A 17,989-nucleotide genomic window follows, 5' to 3' on the forward strand; every position below is an offset into this window, starting at 1 on the left:
ATTGGTTGGGCATTTCTTGTGGTATTACCATAGAGAAAACACAGTAAAATACTATAAGCCTTTCATGGAGATACTGTGAATAATGTAATGTAATCCCTGCTGACTGCAAGAAACAAGAGGGTAAAATAAAATATAATTTCTATTAAATAACTATATGTCTCTCGGTTTCGTGAAGGAAGAAGGCTGCTCGCGGACACACATTTTCAAACTATTTTAAAAAACTTAAAAAAAATATTTTATGAGGAAGAATCACCAAAATGTATGGTGTTATACATTTTGGTGATTGTGTTAACACCGCATGTTAATACAACTATGTTTGTTTACATGACAACTCCACAGGGTACACTTCAAGTAGGTTGTAACTATTATTTTAAATGAAGCAAGGTATCTGCAAATTGCTCTATTTTATGGATTTCCAGAACAACAAGCGGACTGTTGGTGACTGTAAATCTGTAAGCATCCTGCAGTTGTGTTTCTATCCTTAGGGGTGCTTTTAAAACCGGCACATGTTCTATCAAACTGTATTTATACACCATGTTGCTACTTTGAGGTTACATTACATTGCTGGTGGAAAAATACATGTGTGTGGTCTCCGTCTGTCCAGTCTTTTGCCACTCTTGTTGCTCTGGGCTGATGTACTATATTGTATTTAAATTATTTGTAAATGCTCCCAGCCATAATACACAGCAGTCTTACAAACCTTGAAGCTTTGAGAGCAGAGAGGATTTAATTAAATTCTCAATGTATTTACTCAAACACACAAAGCACATGAAAGACTGTCCTAAAGGAATCAATCTACGAAGACCGCGTGTCAAGAAAAACATATGCATCGATTTCTATACTTTCTTCTATAAAATTCTATATCAGAATACTGAGACTGGTTGAAACTTTGCTAATAAATGCTTGTTAAGCTTCAAACCAGTCGCTGTAATTGCCTCGTTCTATGCGTGACCCATGTTACCATTATCAGCTACACAGTAAAATGTGCGCTTTGCTTATGAAATGAGTTTAAATCCAGCTCATGTCTAAATTCTAAGATTGATGAAGGCAGAGGAGGGAGTTTCCTGTGCTAGAAAGGGATGGTATTTTGTCTGGGCATGCTGAGATACTTACAGATACAGTATATCAATAAAACGAAACCAGCAGGCTGTTAAAAAAAAACACATGGGGCCCTTAATGCTCCGGTAAACACAACCAGATCTTGTTGGTTGGTGGAATAGCATTTGAACCTCCCTCCCCCCATCACCTTTAAGACATCGGATTAGGGGGGGGCTATGTCCAGCCATTTCTTTCCAAAAACCGTCAATCTGACGTTGACACATACTTCATTTAGTCCTATGAACAACCAAGTGCACCACTATGAATGCTTTCCAGGAGAGAGGCTGTCTGAAAATGTACCGTTATCCCCATGTTTAAAGATATTGGGTGTCCCCACTCTATATGATGGCTGGCTTTTCACTCGGCCTTCAAGTGTGCCCGGTCAGAACAAATATTATCCCAACAATGTCAGACAACACATAAGAACTACCTCTTTTTGAGCATAACCCGGCCTTTAGAGTTTTTCAGAACACTGTCAAAAGTAGGGCTTTGCTTCATAATGACTCTAATGGCAGCTTTAAAGGTAGAAGATTCAGTCAGGTCAAATCAAAAGCAAAAAAGGGGGTTGCAAGGATATGTGGCGAAAAGGACAACAAAACAAGACAATATAAATTAAAGCAAATGAGGAGAAACGAGAACAGTGCACAAGAGACAAGTAGTAGCCACACAGAGCAAGAACAAACAGTTGTAGAAGTAAAGGAAAGAAGAAAAGTATAATACAGGAGACCCACATTCTTTCCATACAATTGTACATGGCTTTGTATGTTATCTATTCCTAGCTGTCTCTAAAGAAAAGCAAAAATTATACCGGCTATAGACTATATTACCCTTTGGTACACCTGAGCAAGACACTTAACCCCTACTTGCTCCAGAGGCGTGTGACCTCTGACATACATAGCAAATGTAAGTCGCTATGGATAAAAGCGTCAGCTAAATGAATAAATGTAATTTATAATATACCATATGTGTCTTCGATTTGTAATGCAAAGGAAAAGGGCTGATGTCTAGTCTACTGTTACTACATTTTCCACCATACATTTTAGCATTAACCTGTAATTAAAACCTTTGGCCAGCCAAAGTTACATATTCTTACTTGTCTCTACAAATGTCTGATTAGCCTTAAACTCACTGACGTACTACTCAAACTGGATTTCTTGAATGGTGTTTGTGGTACCTGTAGAAATACATCCACAACTACTTTACTACTTTCAGTCTGAATGCAGGCAAAGATACAGTGTTACAATTCTCACTAAAAATCAGTGCTATCTATCCGCCATGTCCAGTATGTCTGGATTATAAAAAATAGGATAAATTATTTGTGGTGGTTGCAATGGTGGGATTATAAAATGAGATCACTAGGTAGACTTGCCTCTTAATGATCTAACAACTGAAAGGTTGTACTCACTTGTGAAGATGCCATCTGAATTAACATTCTTATGAAATCCTAATTGTAGAACAGCACAGAGAGCACTAAAGTCAACTGTACAACTGGTAAAACAATTGTAAGATGAGAATATAATAAAACTATATTATTACACTATACTATCTAGTGACACTGGTAAAGAAATGTCTGTTGGTCCCAGTCTGGATTTAAAACCTTCAGTATACCCACTGGGATCATTACTGTAGAAGCTCAAATATTGGAGATGTAATTCACTGTCGAGCTGGTCAGCAGGTGTGGAAGTGTTAATAATGACCAAGTGACTGATGAGTACATAGTAAAAGAAGCTGTGTACAAGCAAACACGTGTTTGTCTTGTGGCTTATTAAATTGATTCTGACTTCAAGTGTAATACGACTGACTCACCGGCAGTTATTACTGTGCGCTCAGAGCATTAAGCTTAAAGAGCGGCAGTGAGAGGTGAGTGCTATGATGACTTTTTCTGCCCTAGTTTACAAACATGATGCCCTACTTTGTGTGAAGGATATAGGGTCTGTAGGCAGCAAATGATTTCCAGTAGGTTAGTGTATTAATAATAGTTGGTTTAGAGGTAGAGCTTCTATTTTTAACTATCTGGTACAGTACAATAATTAGATGGTCGGATGTTGAAAGTAGTGTACTGAAGATATAATGGGATCAATGGGAACATTTTGTTATGCCACTTTAAAAGTAAAAGGTTAGGTCACAAAATCAAAACAAAGTTGTTTCAAAGTTATGTGGGAGAATAAGACAACAAAACAAGACAGAATAATATTAAAAAATATAAATGTAGACAAACGTGAACAGCGGAGAAGAGAACACTACAAGAAAGAAGAAACGGAGAATGCAGGAGACCCATATTCTTTCCATACAACTGTACATGGCTTTGTATGGATTTATTTTGATGTATTTGTTGGTATAGAGAGTCTTACATCCATGTCATCGCAGAGCAGGGACCCAGATCCATACTGCAGCCGACACTGATGGGCAGCGCTGTACAGAGCCCCAGGAAGCACAGAGTTCAGCGACAGCTTATCCTTCACCGGTGCATCATCCAGGCACCAGCCCCACCCGCGACTGTGAGAGGTAGGAGAAGGTAGAGCTCAGTTAAAAAGATCTTTTTGTAATGCACGGTACCATTCTGCAACATTTTTATTAAAATAAACATAGTTTTCTACTCTCTTGCTGCAATTGGCTGCAACCACAAAAGCTTTTACTAAAACTGCATTACTTCTAAACACCTAAAAATGGGCAGGTATTCCCCTGGAAATATCCTGTATCCCAAATGTAAGTTTCTGGCCGAGGCAACAGCTTTTGCTTGCAATAAATAGCAGAAATGAATGCAACAAGAATCTGTATTAACAGACAATCAAACAAGAAACACCGATCATGTTGGCTTACTGTTCAACAAACAACAAACTACAAAATATTCATATGGTGGCACTTGGAGAAAAGTCAGGCAATAACCAAAGTAGGATTCATCCTCTGGGGACCAAGAATATGTACAAATTTTCATGCAGCAACTGTAGCAGCAGTTTGACAAGCCACAACTTACTTGCTGTGTCGTTATTAGTTCTATATCATGGTATTTGTCATAGTATTGGATTTCCCCAGAATCACATACATGCTTTAACTGTGCGCTCCCCCTCATGCGACAGGGTACACTACTTTGATATGTAGTGTTTTTGTATTACTTGTCACATATGGTGTCACATCGTGATTACTGTGCTTCAGTGCGTTTTAACTACTCCACCTGGAAGAAATCAAGTAAAACATGTTGTAGATTTAAAATATTATCATCTGATAATGTTGACATGGCAAACATGCCTATTTAGTTTAGACATTCAGCAGACATGTAACAACATTAGAATTGAATTGGAGTCATGTTTCTGGATACCTGATGAAAGTAAGTCTAATATTTTATCGTTTTGTTGTTTTTTTTTACTTAAAAGAGCTGCCTGCTGCATCTGAAAACAACGCAGCTGAGAGCAGTGAGAGAGAACCAAAACACTAAAGTTTTGGGTCTTAAAACCAAAACAATGAGCTGAAAGATACTAAAACACTCCGAAGAAAGGAGGGGAACTGCAGAGTCGGGTGATAATCACTACCAAACCCTTTCATATTACCCAAAATTTGTTCATCTTTTGTAAATATAAAAGTATGATTAGAACTGCTTTAAATAGAAGGACATGTATAAATAATACATGTTATAAAATGTTGGACAATGTCTTGTCAATATGAAATTTTGAAACATCAGATTAAAAGATACGGACACTGATTGTTTAGCACTTACAACAAATTCATTAATTTGAGATGACCTCACACTGATGATTGAATAGCAGCAATTAAAATGTTCTCCATGAGTGCATCTGGACTGAAAGGCAGCTCAGATGGCAAATTAGGTTCTACTACAGCCTTTGTCAACACCAGCTTTCCTGGAAATGCTTTTTCTCATTAATCAACTGTTTACTGAATCCTATTCAGTCAATTCATCCTTTAAAAATATTTTACAATCAATATACGATTCGATAATATATGTTATGTGTATGATATATCCAGGCTGTAACTGTTTGTTTCAACTTCTGTTGTTTCTTTATGCAGCAATTTAATTAATTTGAAATTACTTTTGGTTAGTTGAAACTTAGCCTCTATGGCCTTTCAGGAATTCTACTCTGGACATTACAGGGTGGCTCCGTTTATGAGAAGCCCATCTATGTGATCATATCTAAACCACTCACTGCAGTGTGACATGGTACATTCCACATAAAATAAGACCCTACAGATCAAACCTTTGAAGCAGCATGAGCAGTAGAGGCCTGCGGGACAAATAAACCCATATACAATGGAAGCCTTGTCCTGTAGTCAGTGAAAGAGATAAAACACAGAGGGGGGGTGGGGGGATCTGGCATTTAGAGGAATGAGAAGAAAATGATCAATTTAGCTTTTTGGAGCGGCTAGCTGGATATGGAGATCAAAAGACTCTGAGACAAGATACTGAGTGTGAAAAAAGAAGGCAAAAAAGGGCCATGCAAACTGGGAGGGCGGTGGATGGGAAGAAGACAGCATTTTTTTTTTATCTCTTTTGCTCTCAATTGTCATCTTGCCTAAGTCAATGAAAATGGGGTTTATAATGGTATTTTTTTTCATTTAGACATCTGTATCACAAACAAATTAACTCGAGCTGTTCCCTTTGGTGTCTTAGCCTAAAGGGACAGGCATTGGAAATTAGCAGCAGCTATAAATGCTGCAATACAATGCATTGGATAATTGTTATCCAATTCTCTATGTCCACTGTATCTGTTCCCATCAAATGACCATTAAATTAAATGATATTACTCTGTGAGGATGTACCACACTCACAGTGACAATGCAAACATGCTGATGTTTAGCAGGTATAATGTTTACCATGTTCACCATTTAGTTTTGCGTGTTAGCATGCTAACATTTGCTAATTAGCACTAAACACAGAGTACAGCTGAGGCTGCTTAGAATATTTTGCAGGTATTTGGTCTTAAAGCAAAGTATTGGGGGGGAAAAATAAAATGTTGATATGATAATGATAGATGGAAAGTCAGAGAATCCCCTGTGGGGAACATGAGTTACTGTACCAAATTAGATGGCTCTGCTACAATTCTTATTATTATTATTTACTTATATTATTATTACCTGTTATTATTATCATTACTATTGCTATCATTATTACTACTATTATTCATTGTTACTGATATTTGTATAACTAGGACTACCATTACTATTATTTTACATCTCTATTCATCCAATAATTGTTAAGATAATTCAGTCTGGACAAAAGCAGGTGACTTACAAACAGATCAACATTGCTATCTACACACAACAGTTGTAACAGGCATATTCAGATGCTAAAATGGGCCAGAGTAAACCAGGGCTGAGCTCAAAATCTGTACCCTACAGGAGATCATCACAGACTGTGATAGCTTGTGTAACTTTATTATAAGATATGTATTCATACAGGAGATGATGATTAAAAGTATCCCTCGTTTTAAAACACTCTAGCTGGGTGGCTCTAAAGGTCCTTTCCCACCGAAAGCGAATCCAGCGTTTTGGGCGGCTTGATTACATACAAAGTCAATGCAAAGACGCAAATTCCTGCGAATTCGCTCTGGGCGGCACGAATGAGGCGTTTGTCGCGCAATTCGCTGATTCGCTCAAGTTCAAATTTTTCAGCTTGGGCGAGAAATTCACGCGATGTTGCGAAAGCCTATCAGCGGTGAGATTGTCCAAACGTTACCGGCGGCTTCGGAGCGTTGCTTGGAGAGGACCAGGCAAGCGGTGTAATAACAATCCAGAAAATTGGAATAGATATTTGAGTTCACCAGAGGATGAATTCTAATGACTTTGGTATAGTTTGTCTCTTATCTCGTGTCACCAGCAGGTCAAGTTTTCTCCACTTGTCAAACGTTTCAGTTCATGACAAAATACCTCAAAATCTAATCACCAAATTCTATTATTTCACTGCTAAATATAGCATGCTAACATCCTAAAAATGATAGTTAAAGTCCTACATAGTATAGTCAGGCCAGTTCCTTTTGATAACTTTTATCTACAAATGTGTGGAAATGGTTCATGTAAGTGCTGGGACAGCTCTCCCTGTCTCTCTTTTAATTACCATCGCTCAGACAGGCATACACAAACACGCAAACCAGTGGCCTTTGTGTAGCAAACTCCCACAAGTGTAAATATTGCCCTGCAGCCCTTTTTTTCCACAGTGGAGTCAAGAAGCTACAATGCTGTCAAGTAGCTAGACACCCACTAAATAGATTCCAGATGCTTTGAGCAGAGAAACTAGGGCAACTATAGTGAACTATTTCAGACATTCAACACATGTCCTGTTGAAGCCAGAATCACAGTGCAAGTCTTTGACAGTAGCAGCTGACTGTCTCGTTTACAGACACTGTACTATGAATAGATATAGACAAGCATACATATATACTGCCTAAGCATGTATTTGTATCTAACTGTATTGTCAGGAGGTGAGAAAGGTGGCATTTAAATGATCCTGTAAAAACAAAATTAACAATTTACTTAATTATTTGTTTGCTTTGTTGCAATACTTTGTTGCCATGTTACTATGACACCAGAAAATAAGAGTTAAAATACAGTTTATTGGGGTTTTGTGTGCAATTATGTTTAATTTGCTTTTTTTCCTTTTTTGTTTTTGTTTTGTTCCAATACACATAAGGGGAATAAACATGTGTATAGCAAAACATGTGTTAATGCAATACTTTTCTGTGAGAAATACTTGATTTTCTGGAAAAATTTCAGGGGTGCCAACACTTTTGGCCATGACTGTATATGCAGCTGCTGCTCTATCAATCCTGAATGGCTCAGATAGCAGTAAAAACTAGGACTGCACAATTTGGAGAAAAAGTCATATTGCAGTTATTCTGGATAATATTGCAATTCGATCATAATGGAACAAATGGTACCGAGTCTACTTTCTTGATTGTCAAGGAAAATGCACATTTTGAAATGTTTTTTCTCATCTTGAACAAAGTTATTAGTAGTATATTTATAACAATAACTTTAGTAAAACAGATGTAAAACAGAACAAGGCGTGCGTGTTGCTCTACAGAGGAGGTGACTAAAAGGAGAAAATATTGGCACACTGGCATCCTGGATCTAAATCTACATCTGTCCAGTGCAGAGGCTCTATCCACAACCTGGAGGAGGAACTAGTGTAAATGAGTGTATGCGTATAATATTGTAAGATTAAATAAAGAGTATAATGTTCAGTTAATAGTATACTGTTAGTATAATGTTAATAATTACTATATTCATTATAATTTCATATAATAGTAGTATACTATTTTACCACTAGTCGAATATTAAATCCAGTTACAGCTGTTTCATTTCTGTGAGTTGTTTTTATTTATTAAATCCTTGTGCAAGCAAAATTATCTATATTGGTCTCTAATTAGTTAATGCTAAGTATTAACTTGTCAATAATCATTTTGTTCAACATTTAATTATTTGCTGCAGCACGTCAAACTTTTTCTAATGTCCCGCCCCATCCAGGCTGTGATTTGTTGGTTGACGAGAAGTGACTGACATCGGCTTTATGAAAAGTTGATAAACAAAAGGTAGCAATGCAGCTAAGTTAACTGCATTGCCCAGCGATCCAAAGCTAAACCTTCTTTATCTTATCCCTGTTTTCTTCTGTCTTACCGCTTCAGCTGTCACCGAAGTCTCTGTCACAGAGCAACCTGCATTTCTGTCAGTGCTCCAGTGGCAAGTCCAGATATGTTTTGAACAATTAACAGTGGGGCTGGGAGGGGGGGTTACGGTAGGTTGTTGACTTTAACGTTATTCGCTCACTGCCCATAAATTACTTTTTGTGGTTCATACTTATCTGTTTTAGGGGCACATGCGAAAGCCCCGTGTGGGCAGAGATAATGAGCAGACTGCAGTGCAAACTGAGAGTTTGCAGTTTTTACAGTTATGTAATTGCACATAATGACATCGTGATTAAGATTCCGATTGCAATTACATTATATTAATCGTGCAGCCCTAGTAAAAACCCCACAGAGCAACAAACGTAGTTTAGCAGGTCAGTTCTGATTTGTGAGGAAAAACAACATATGATTATATAATAACCACGGCAAATCTAAACACTATTGTTCACAGCAGCTTTGTGTTGAGCTCAGGTCTGTATGTGTAAACACCAGTAATTCTACAGCACGAACTGTGTGTTACATGTATTAGACAAGTTGAACACAATGGTGTGTCTGCCCTCAGGTCAGGATATGGTAAAAATTTACACTGCAGCCTTACAAACTATCGGCAATAAAATTAAACTGGGTTATGCACTAGCCTAAAAAGAACCATTGTTGTATAAACATACTTGTCATAATGTAAAGCTACAGCTTCTTGTCACCTTATATAAGAATGTTTTTTATTTTATTAGTTTATTTGTATATAGATGTTAAAAACACCCCCTACAATAAAAAAATCCACAACAAAATAATAATACAGTGCACATCCACCAATAAAATGATTGATCCCAATGAGTTCAACTAAGTAAGGTAGTATTACACAGATGTTCAATTTGGAGAGCACTGGTATTGGATCACTGCTTGGTATTAGCAGACACCCTGATCTCTTCTTTATCCTTCAATACATAGTTAGCTCATACAAAAGGTTGTGACAGCAGTTAAGTCAAAAAGCATGTATGGCACTTACTCAAGGAAGCGGGTGATATATTGGCGACTGCAGCGTGACCACCTGGGCAGGGAGGTGCCATACAGGAGCTGTGGAGACATGACGAAAGGTCGTTTCCCAATGGGTTCACAGTCATTACCGTTGCCATCATGCTGAATCCCAAAGCTGTGACATAAAAGCACATCCCACACAGAGGGAAATTAAAGTGAGTGGGCACAACATGTAACACATACTTCAAGGTAAAGCTACGGTGTGCAATAACACATGTGGTTTCAACAGATAAATTCAGCCTTTATATATGCTTTGAAAATTACTATTCCATTAACAAAATGGGATTTTGCACAGAAAGTCTGATTTGTTTTCTTTAATGGGAAAAAGTGATAATGAGGTTTACAGTCACAACCGAGTTGACTTTTGCATAATGTTTTTGAGGTTCAACATTTGATTAAATAGCAACTAAACACTGAGCTTGTTTTCACCACATTTAACATTGAAGAGGATCATATCATCAGGCCTCTCAATTTTAGCTAGCAATCGTTAGCTAAAAAGCTATAAAGATTGCTCGCATATTTTATCAGCTTTAGGCATAAATGTGTATTCAGAATATACATAAACTACAAAATGAAACTTAGCTTTTGTATTTATTAATTAATAAATTACTTGCTGGTGTAATGTTATGCTCGGTCAAATAGTTTCAGAGAGTGAAAAAAACACTACTTTGCTCTCTGAAGCTCTGTTAGCAGCTAGCTAGACTCAGTGTCTGTATGATACAGGATCTTGCTTTATGGACAATTGCTTCACCAGTTTCACAATATTAATGATGAAATTAGACATTTTAGTGTTGCCAGTTGCATGCAGTAATATCCTTGAATAAATACATTTATTACAACACAAATCTCATATCAGAGAAAATCTTGGTCTAGCATATACCTTGAAGAAATCACACCATGAGGGAGGGGCAGACTGTGACTGAGAGTTAACTTCCAAAAATGGATAAAAGCCATTCTTAAAATCAAAAAACAAACACCTGTTTTATTGATACTTCCTGGAGTGCACAAGAACTTTACGACAAAATGCTTTTCAATTTACGTAAAGAATTTTGTAACTGTATTTTGAAATGTGCTATACAAATAGTTAAGTTAAAGTTTATTATTTACAATCAGGGTGATTCCCATACCTGTAACTTTTCAAATACAATCAAATGGGTGGGTATAAAAAGTATGTAAATGATACACAACGGCTAATTTGTAAGTGTTGGAAGATGTGGTGAACTGAAAACTGAAAAAAGGAGGGAGCGAATCTTCAGGGACCAGCAAGCTCTACTGGCCAATGATGATGAGTGTCTTATGAGCCAGTTCTGACTTCCACAAGCTGTTCTCTTGGATCTCTATGCCGTATTGAGCCCAGCTTTACAGAGAAGCCGCATAAACCAAGCCATGCCACTTCTGGCAACCGGTCCTTTTCAAAGGGGATTGGCTGACATGTCAGGGGATATCTCAGCCAACCTTTAGCCATGTTATGCCTGACATGTTAGGAGGTATAATTGGTTTGTCGCAGCTGTACGTAAAAATCAAATGCCACGTGGACATGTTACTGACGAATGTAGTGGCTTGGTGGCCTGGGACAAGCCATGACTCATTCATGTTGAGACACAGCATGTTGGCGCAGACTTAAAGCCAAAGCTGTCCGTGATGGCTGGCTTCCAGGTACGAATGATTAATGTAGAAATCCTAAATAAATTGCAGTTTTCCTCTACTGCAGTGTCTAAACCATCCACTAACCTTGCAAGTGACACCTTGCCTGTTGTAGAGCGGACTTCTGAACGGCAGATAGCATTGCCTCAGTGCCAGAAGAGGAAAAATGTCATACAAGCCCTAAATGGTGTGCCTAAATGTTAGAGTGTGTGATGTGTAACATAATGCCACAGCAAAGGAATGTGGCTCTACCCCGACACCGATGGTTGTGTTGGACCCAAACCTGACCCCTGTCCCCAGACAGCAACTAAAACTGTGTTTTTGCACATGAATGTATAGACACGTCTTTAATGCATTTGATTTACTCTCATTGCAAACAAGGGAATACAAATTATGTAAGCTAACTGTGTCATCCCGTCATGTGTCTTATACATCTGTGTGCCCATCCACCACTTCACTCAGGAGGGATTCCCACATAAATTCCTGATAGTTTCTCTTCAAGGGGGGTGAGCTCTGATGTCCCCTTTTCCAAAGCTGTGGCACAAACACCACCTGTGTAAGGCTACGCACTTTTTGGCGTTCACTTTAAAGTCGGACAACTTTTATTTATATAGGTGACAGTCCTACTTTCTGAGGCATTCACAGTATCCACCACATGGTGCCACTCTAATTACTTTTTGGCATTTGTATTGCCCACACTGTGTCCACCAAACAGCATATTTAGTCTTGTCTCAACATCCCCAGCATGACTTCACACTGTGATGTTTGTTTTTTTAGCCTTTATGTCACCGTTTGCTATGATCTTAAAGATTTTGATGTGATTCCACGCTCAGTTTTATAAATGAGGCCCCAGATCTCATCCATGCTTATTATGAAGGTGAAGCATATCCAATGTCTTAGATAGGGCTAGTTTGGTAGAGCAGATACGCAATTACTGAACCTCCCAAAGGCTGTGCCATCAGTATGTGAGTGTGTGTGTATGATTAGCTTCTTTCGGGTGAGCATTTGGCCCGTGCAGGCAGCCTCTGCCACCTATGTATGAATGTGTGTGAATTGGATGAACGTGACATTTGACAGTTCTTTGAGTGGTCGGAAGACATGACAGGTGTTATGTAAGTACAGTACATTTACCATTTACCATTTACCTCAGTGCACCCAAATCCTCACAGGATAAACCATGCCAAGTCCAAAGGACTTCTCAGGTTAACTAGCCTGTCATCCAGATCTGGCCTTTCCTATAAGCCAACTAAGCAGCTGCTTAGGGCGCCCCAAACTCATGCATCATTTGCTGAATTGACTGATCTTCTGACCTGGCAAACCTACGTTACATATCTACAGTGAATTGGTACTTGTTGTTGCTAATGTAGTGCTAGCTACTGACAGTCTTTTATAGTGACAACTGAGGATCATCACGTTTGTTTGATTCAAAATTGGTAACTGTCCCACGCAGCTAGAAATGACTCTACTGTAACTCCTGGTTCAGATATAGAGGATACCACAACAGATAATGCTGCTAAGTTAACAATATGTTGCCAATGGTAAATTAATAATTTCTCTTTGTTTACAACAAATTGACCTTATGTATTATTTAGTTATAATCAAGATCAAGATAATGCTTTAAACGAATAGTCTTCAAAATAATAAAAACAACTAATCACGACAAATGTTCATGTTTTGTTTTTTTATACCAGGCCCATCATCAAGTTGACACATCTTAAAGCTAGCAAGTTTCCTGTTTGTTTCCTCTATGTCTTTATCAATGCTGGAAAATGTAACTGTGTGTACATATGTGTACTCTAATTTCAAGTGTGACTAATTTTGCCCACAAAAGTGATTTGTGTTGTGTTGAAGTTGTTTTGCACCTTACATGGGTAGTTTTTCATAATGTGTGTTTAGATAATAAAAATAAATATAATATCAAACTACAATATTGTGCAGAATCTTTAGTCGTTCTGCTATATCAATAGTAGTTGTACAGTCTGTGGAATTTACATTTTCAACACCAAGCATTCAGACAAAAACAAAGTAGAAGTAAAAATAGCAGTCAGTCAGTTTTACTTTGAGTGTTTCAGTGGGTGAATTTAATTTGGAAAGGAACTGTGGCCCATCATATTTCTAGAGGTGCAAATAAAATGCATAAGGGTTATAAATGCATATGGTAGATGGTTTTATGATTACATTTCTGTCAATCCACGGTAAGGCAGGGCCCGCAAGATTATCCTGCTTAAGGACCCAGGATGTACAGGACTGGCCCTGCTGTTATCGCATAATATACACACTCCTTCATATACACATGGAATTTTGATTATGGGTTTCATTGGTTTGCTTTAACACATGCAGAATTACTATATTACCTGGGTAAGTCATGTGCTTTCAAATACCAATTAAATACTATAATAGGTTATTTAAAATATAATTTGTTTGGAAGGTTTAAAGCAGTTTTACCCCATGTCTTGTGATTACCTTTGGAACACGTTATTTTGTTTTATTTTTTGTTTCTTTCTGTGTCGTTGTTGTTTTAAACACCATTTATATCCTTTAATTACCAAGTCTACTGTGAAGTCATTTGAGCACAAAAAAATCCTCGAGAACAAATTCCAAAGGGGTTAATTAAAAGGCTGAAAGTGTGATAAAATAGCAGTAATGAGCAAAAGAGTGCCAGCTTAATTAGCTAGTTTTGATACAGCTGATAAAATCTGCTAGCAACAATCAGTTCAGCCAGAATAACCAACTGTCACTGGCTAGAAAGAAGAGAACAACTTCTTTATGACAATATTATGTGTGTGCCTGTGTGTGCAGTGCAACCTTACTTGTGTCCTAGCTCGTGAGCTACAGTGAAGGCCAATGGGAGGCCAGTGTCCTCACTAATGCTGCAACTGCGATGCGACTGACACATCCCAGCCACATGGGACAGACCCAGAGTCTCACAAGGCATGTTGATGGCTGCACAGATGTCCTTCCTGTGAAAAGGACAAAAAGGGTGTTGGTCAGATATCTGCTGAAACAATTACCAGGTGATGGATAACAGATTAAAACGATGGGAGGTAAGAAAAATAGGGGAGGGAGGTGGTGGGAAACTAAAGAAAAACAAGAGATTTTTAAAATAACATGTCTCACTGATGTTAATTCTAAGACTAGCCATCATTTTATAGATGTAATAAATTGCTGTTACATATACTGTAAACCACTGACTTTTCCACATTAGTTTAAAAACCTGTGGGAAAACAAATCTGTCACATGTAATCAAGTTAAGGTGCAAACACCCTGGTAAAGTTCACATTAACATAATCCCATAGGGACATTTGATATATGATTGTTTATGAAAATATAAAACATTTTATATATGTACATATTCTGTAATACATTATATTGAAAAAATTGAAACAATTGCATATATGGACATGTTATACCTATCTATCACATATATATAAAAACGATAAATTCATGTGTTTGTTTTACATATTTGGCATATATTTAAATTAACTATCCTGTAATCATATAATATGTAAACACACATGCTATATATATATACATATATATATACATATATATATACACATATATATATACATATATATATATACACATATATATACATATATATATATATGTATATACATATATACATATATATATATATGTATATATATATATATATATATATATATGTATATATATATATATATATGTATATATATATGTATATATATATATATATATGTATATATATATATATATATATATATGTATATATATATACATATATATATATATACATATATATATACATATATATATACATATATATATACATATATATATATACATATATATATATATATACATATATATATATACATATATATATATATATATATATACACATATACACACATACTGTACATATATACATACAACAACCACATGTTGTTAACTTCAATTAACTGCATTGTTAATTCAGTACAATTCACTACATGTTTGTGATTCAGATGCATACAGCTTTGATTCTTCATTCTGCAACCATCTAAATTAGTAAATCTATAACTGCTCTGGAATGACATAATAAAATTAAAATATCTTGGAAGACCATTTTTATTTACCTGGTGAGCAGAACTGACACATCATGGTGGAGTGGGTGTTCATCTCCTTTCATGTTAAGTTTCTTCTGCCACTTGCAGAAGCTGTTTAAGCTGTTGTCAGCATGGTGTGTAATCTTTAAGTCATCCTGTTATACAAATGTAACATTGAGATGAAGGGAAGACAACATGACATGGACAAGTAAAAAATTAGTATCTAGATTGCATATCTGGAGCAATTCAGCTAAAAGGCTGCATCATTTGATGTCAAAAGGCATGCATCGACATTGAGAAGGTAAAAGTAAGGTAATATGTCACTCAACTTTTGGCAACACTGATTTGTGCCATTCTCACATTATCCTTGTCCGTAGTAAATTTCTGTAGATCTTTAGTTTGTTCAGATAAACTTAATGGTCCAGGACATGTTTCTTCACACGTGCTTTTGAATTTACACACATGATGATCAGAATAACTAGTGATGCAAATAAGTATCTCTCTTTTTTTATTTGACCCATTCACATCTACATCTTATTATCTGCTACTGCAAATGACAATATCGGATAAGTGTTGACTTCTGCCGACCAACTAAAAGCAGATGTAGAATATACTTATGAGTCATTATGAATGTGATTATGCAAAGATAAAATGTATGTATACAGGTTTCATTTAGATAATATAGGTGATAAATGACAGTCACAGCTACTCTAGTAGTTATTTTTATTTTAGAAAATGTCTATCTCCAATGTTTTAAATTACCTTGTAAACTTTAATTGACACGTCTGAGCAAAGTAATTCACTGGGCTTTTCTCATTTTGTATTTAGATTATTCCATTTCCAGTGCATCAAAAACTAATGAAAAGGTAAAACAAGTTGGTGTCACTATTCAAATACATAATTTCAATTTACTATGTATATACAGTGTTAATAAATAAACTCAGCTAATGGATAAGGCACTAGAAGACCAGATATCATAAAGGATGAACAGACTAAACAGCATTACAATACTTATACAAGAAAAAGACAAACATTCATGAATCTATCTGCTTTTGAGTTTTATTGGTCACATTGAAAATTAGGACCCTGTTCATTTAAAAAAAACTATGAAGAAGCAGGAAAATTACTTCAGAATTTGGTCTTTTCAACATCAAAACTTGAAGAGTATCTGTGCTGTAATGCCTTTCACCTGGCTTTGCATTAGGGCTTTGACTTAATATTCAAAATCTGAACTACCTTGGGAACAAAAAATGTTAAAGCAAGAGTTCAACATTTTGGGAAATAAGCTTATTTGCTTTCTTTCGAAGAGTTAGATGAGAAGATCGAGATCAAGCTTGTATCTGTACGGTAAACAGTTAGCAGCTGGTTAGCTTAGCTTAGCATAAAGACTGGAAAAAGTGGGGAAACAGCTAGCCTAGCTCTGTTCAAAGGTAATGTCTGTCTGACCGACTTCCTGTCCTGTTTTTTCACTAGTGCAAACTTGAGAAAACTAGCTAGCAGCGCTAAAATGGATATCTGTTTGCTGACTTACTGTAAAATAAAATAGAACTACTTTAAAGGAATGTTAGCTTTTTGCTCAAGTGAGACAACATGAATGAACAAAACAACTTCAGGTTCACTACATAGTTTAGGATTAGGCTTTGTGGGTTATTTTTGAATTACAATTCACCTTGATAGTTTGAAATAATTATTTTAAGCTTAATGCATGTCATCACTGCACATATACACAATATGTTATTTACACATTTGAGGAATAAAGCGTGGGTCTTTTTTTACTGCTCAGCTGGTGTAATCTAAAATTAATCTAAAATAAAAATTAATATACACAATATGTTAATTACACATTTGAGGAATAATGCGTAGGTCTTTTTTTACTGCTCAGCTGGTGTAATCTAAAATTAACCGCATTTCATCAACATAAACAGGTTTTTACCTCATCCTGCTCCAGTAGGATGAGTCGAACAACCACAATGTTGATTGCATTTCCAATACTGGCGTCTCGGAACAGACCCGCCACCTGAAAAAAGAAATCACATTAAACGTTTGGAAATCATATGATTCCTGACTACCATGACACTGGGTAGATCAAAGTAATCCCAATGAGACAATTTATACAACAAATAAATTGTTGATTCATAATTTGCTCCATATAATGAGCCTTTTATATGGTATGACTGATAGAAACTAAGGTTAGCAGGTAACTGCTATGGCTCATATGTGATAACACTATCAGAAAATAAATCTACAAAGAAGAATAAAAAAAGACATTCAATTTAAAACTTCATTATACAGAAAAGTCAAACCTCAAAATTATATCGTTATAATTTAAAAGAAAGAATGGTGTATTATAGTTACAGTATCTAAAGTGAGTACACCCCTTACATTCTTGTAAATATTTGTTTATATCTTTTCATGTGACAACACTGAAGAAATGACACTTTGCTACAATGTAAAGTAGTGAGTGGACAGGTTGTATAACAGTGTAAACTTTCTGTCCCCTCAAAATAGCAC

General features: G+C 36.3%; 1 protein-coding gene across 2 annotated transcripts in view; it reads right to left on the reverse strand.

The window, feature by feature from the left end:
* The window catches only part of LOC119890065 (A disintegrin and metalloproteinase with thrombospondin motifs 7), an 86,142-nt gene that overhangs the window by 36,967 nt on the left and 31,186 nt on the right, over positions 1-17,989 (reverse strand). For both annotated transcript variants that reach the window (XM_038701090.1, XM_038701091.1), the window contains exons 5-9: positions 17,412-17,495; positions 15,509-15,633; positions 14,219-14,368; positions 9,736-9,879; positions 3,450-3,594 (exon numbers count right to left, since the gene is read on the reverse strand). In XM_038701090.1, the coding sequence (XP_038557018.1) occupies positions 3,450-3,594; positions 9,736-9,879; positions 14,219-14,368; positions 15,509-15,633; positions 17,412-17,495 (648 nt within the window). The remainder of the gene's footprint in view (positions 1-3,449; positions 3,595-9,735; positions 9,880-14,218; positions 14,369-15,508; positions 15,634-17,411; positions 17,496-17,989) is intronic.

The sequence above is a fragment of the Micropterus salmoides genome, unplaced genomic scaffold (genome assembly GCF_014851395.1).
Source record: "Micropterus salmoides isolate LMB-PRFRI ecotype aquatic unplaced genomic scaffold, ASM1485139v1 Ms_hic_scaffold_6, whole genome shotgun sequence".
NCBI lineage: Eukaryota > Metazoa > Chordata > Actinopteri > Centrarchiformes > Centrarchidae > Micropterus > Micropterus salmoides.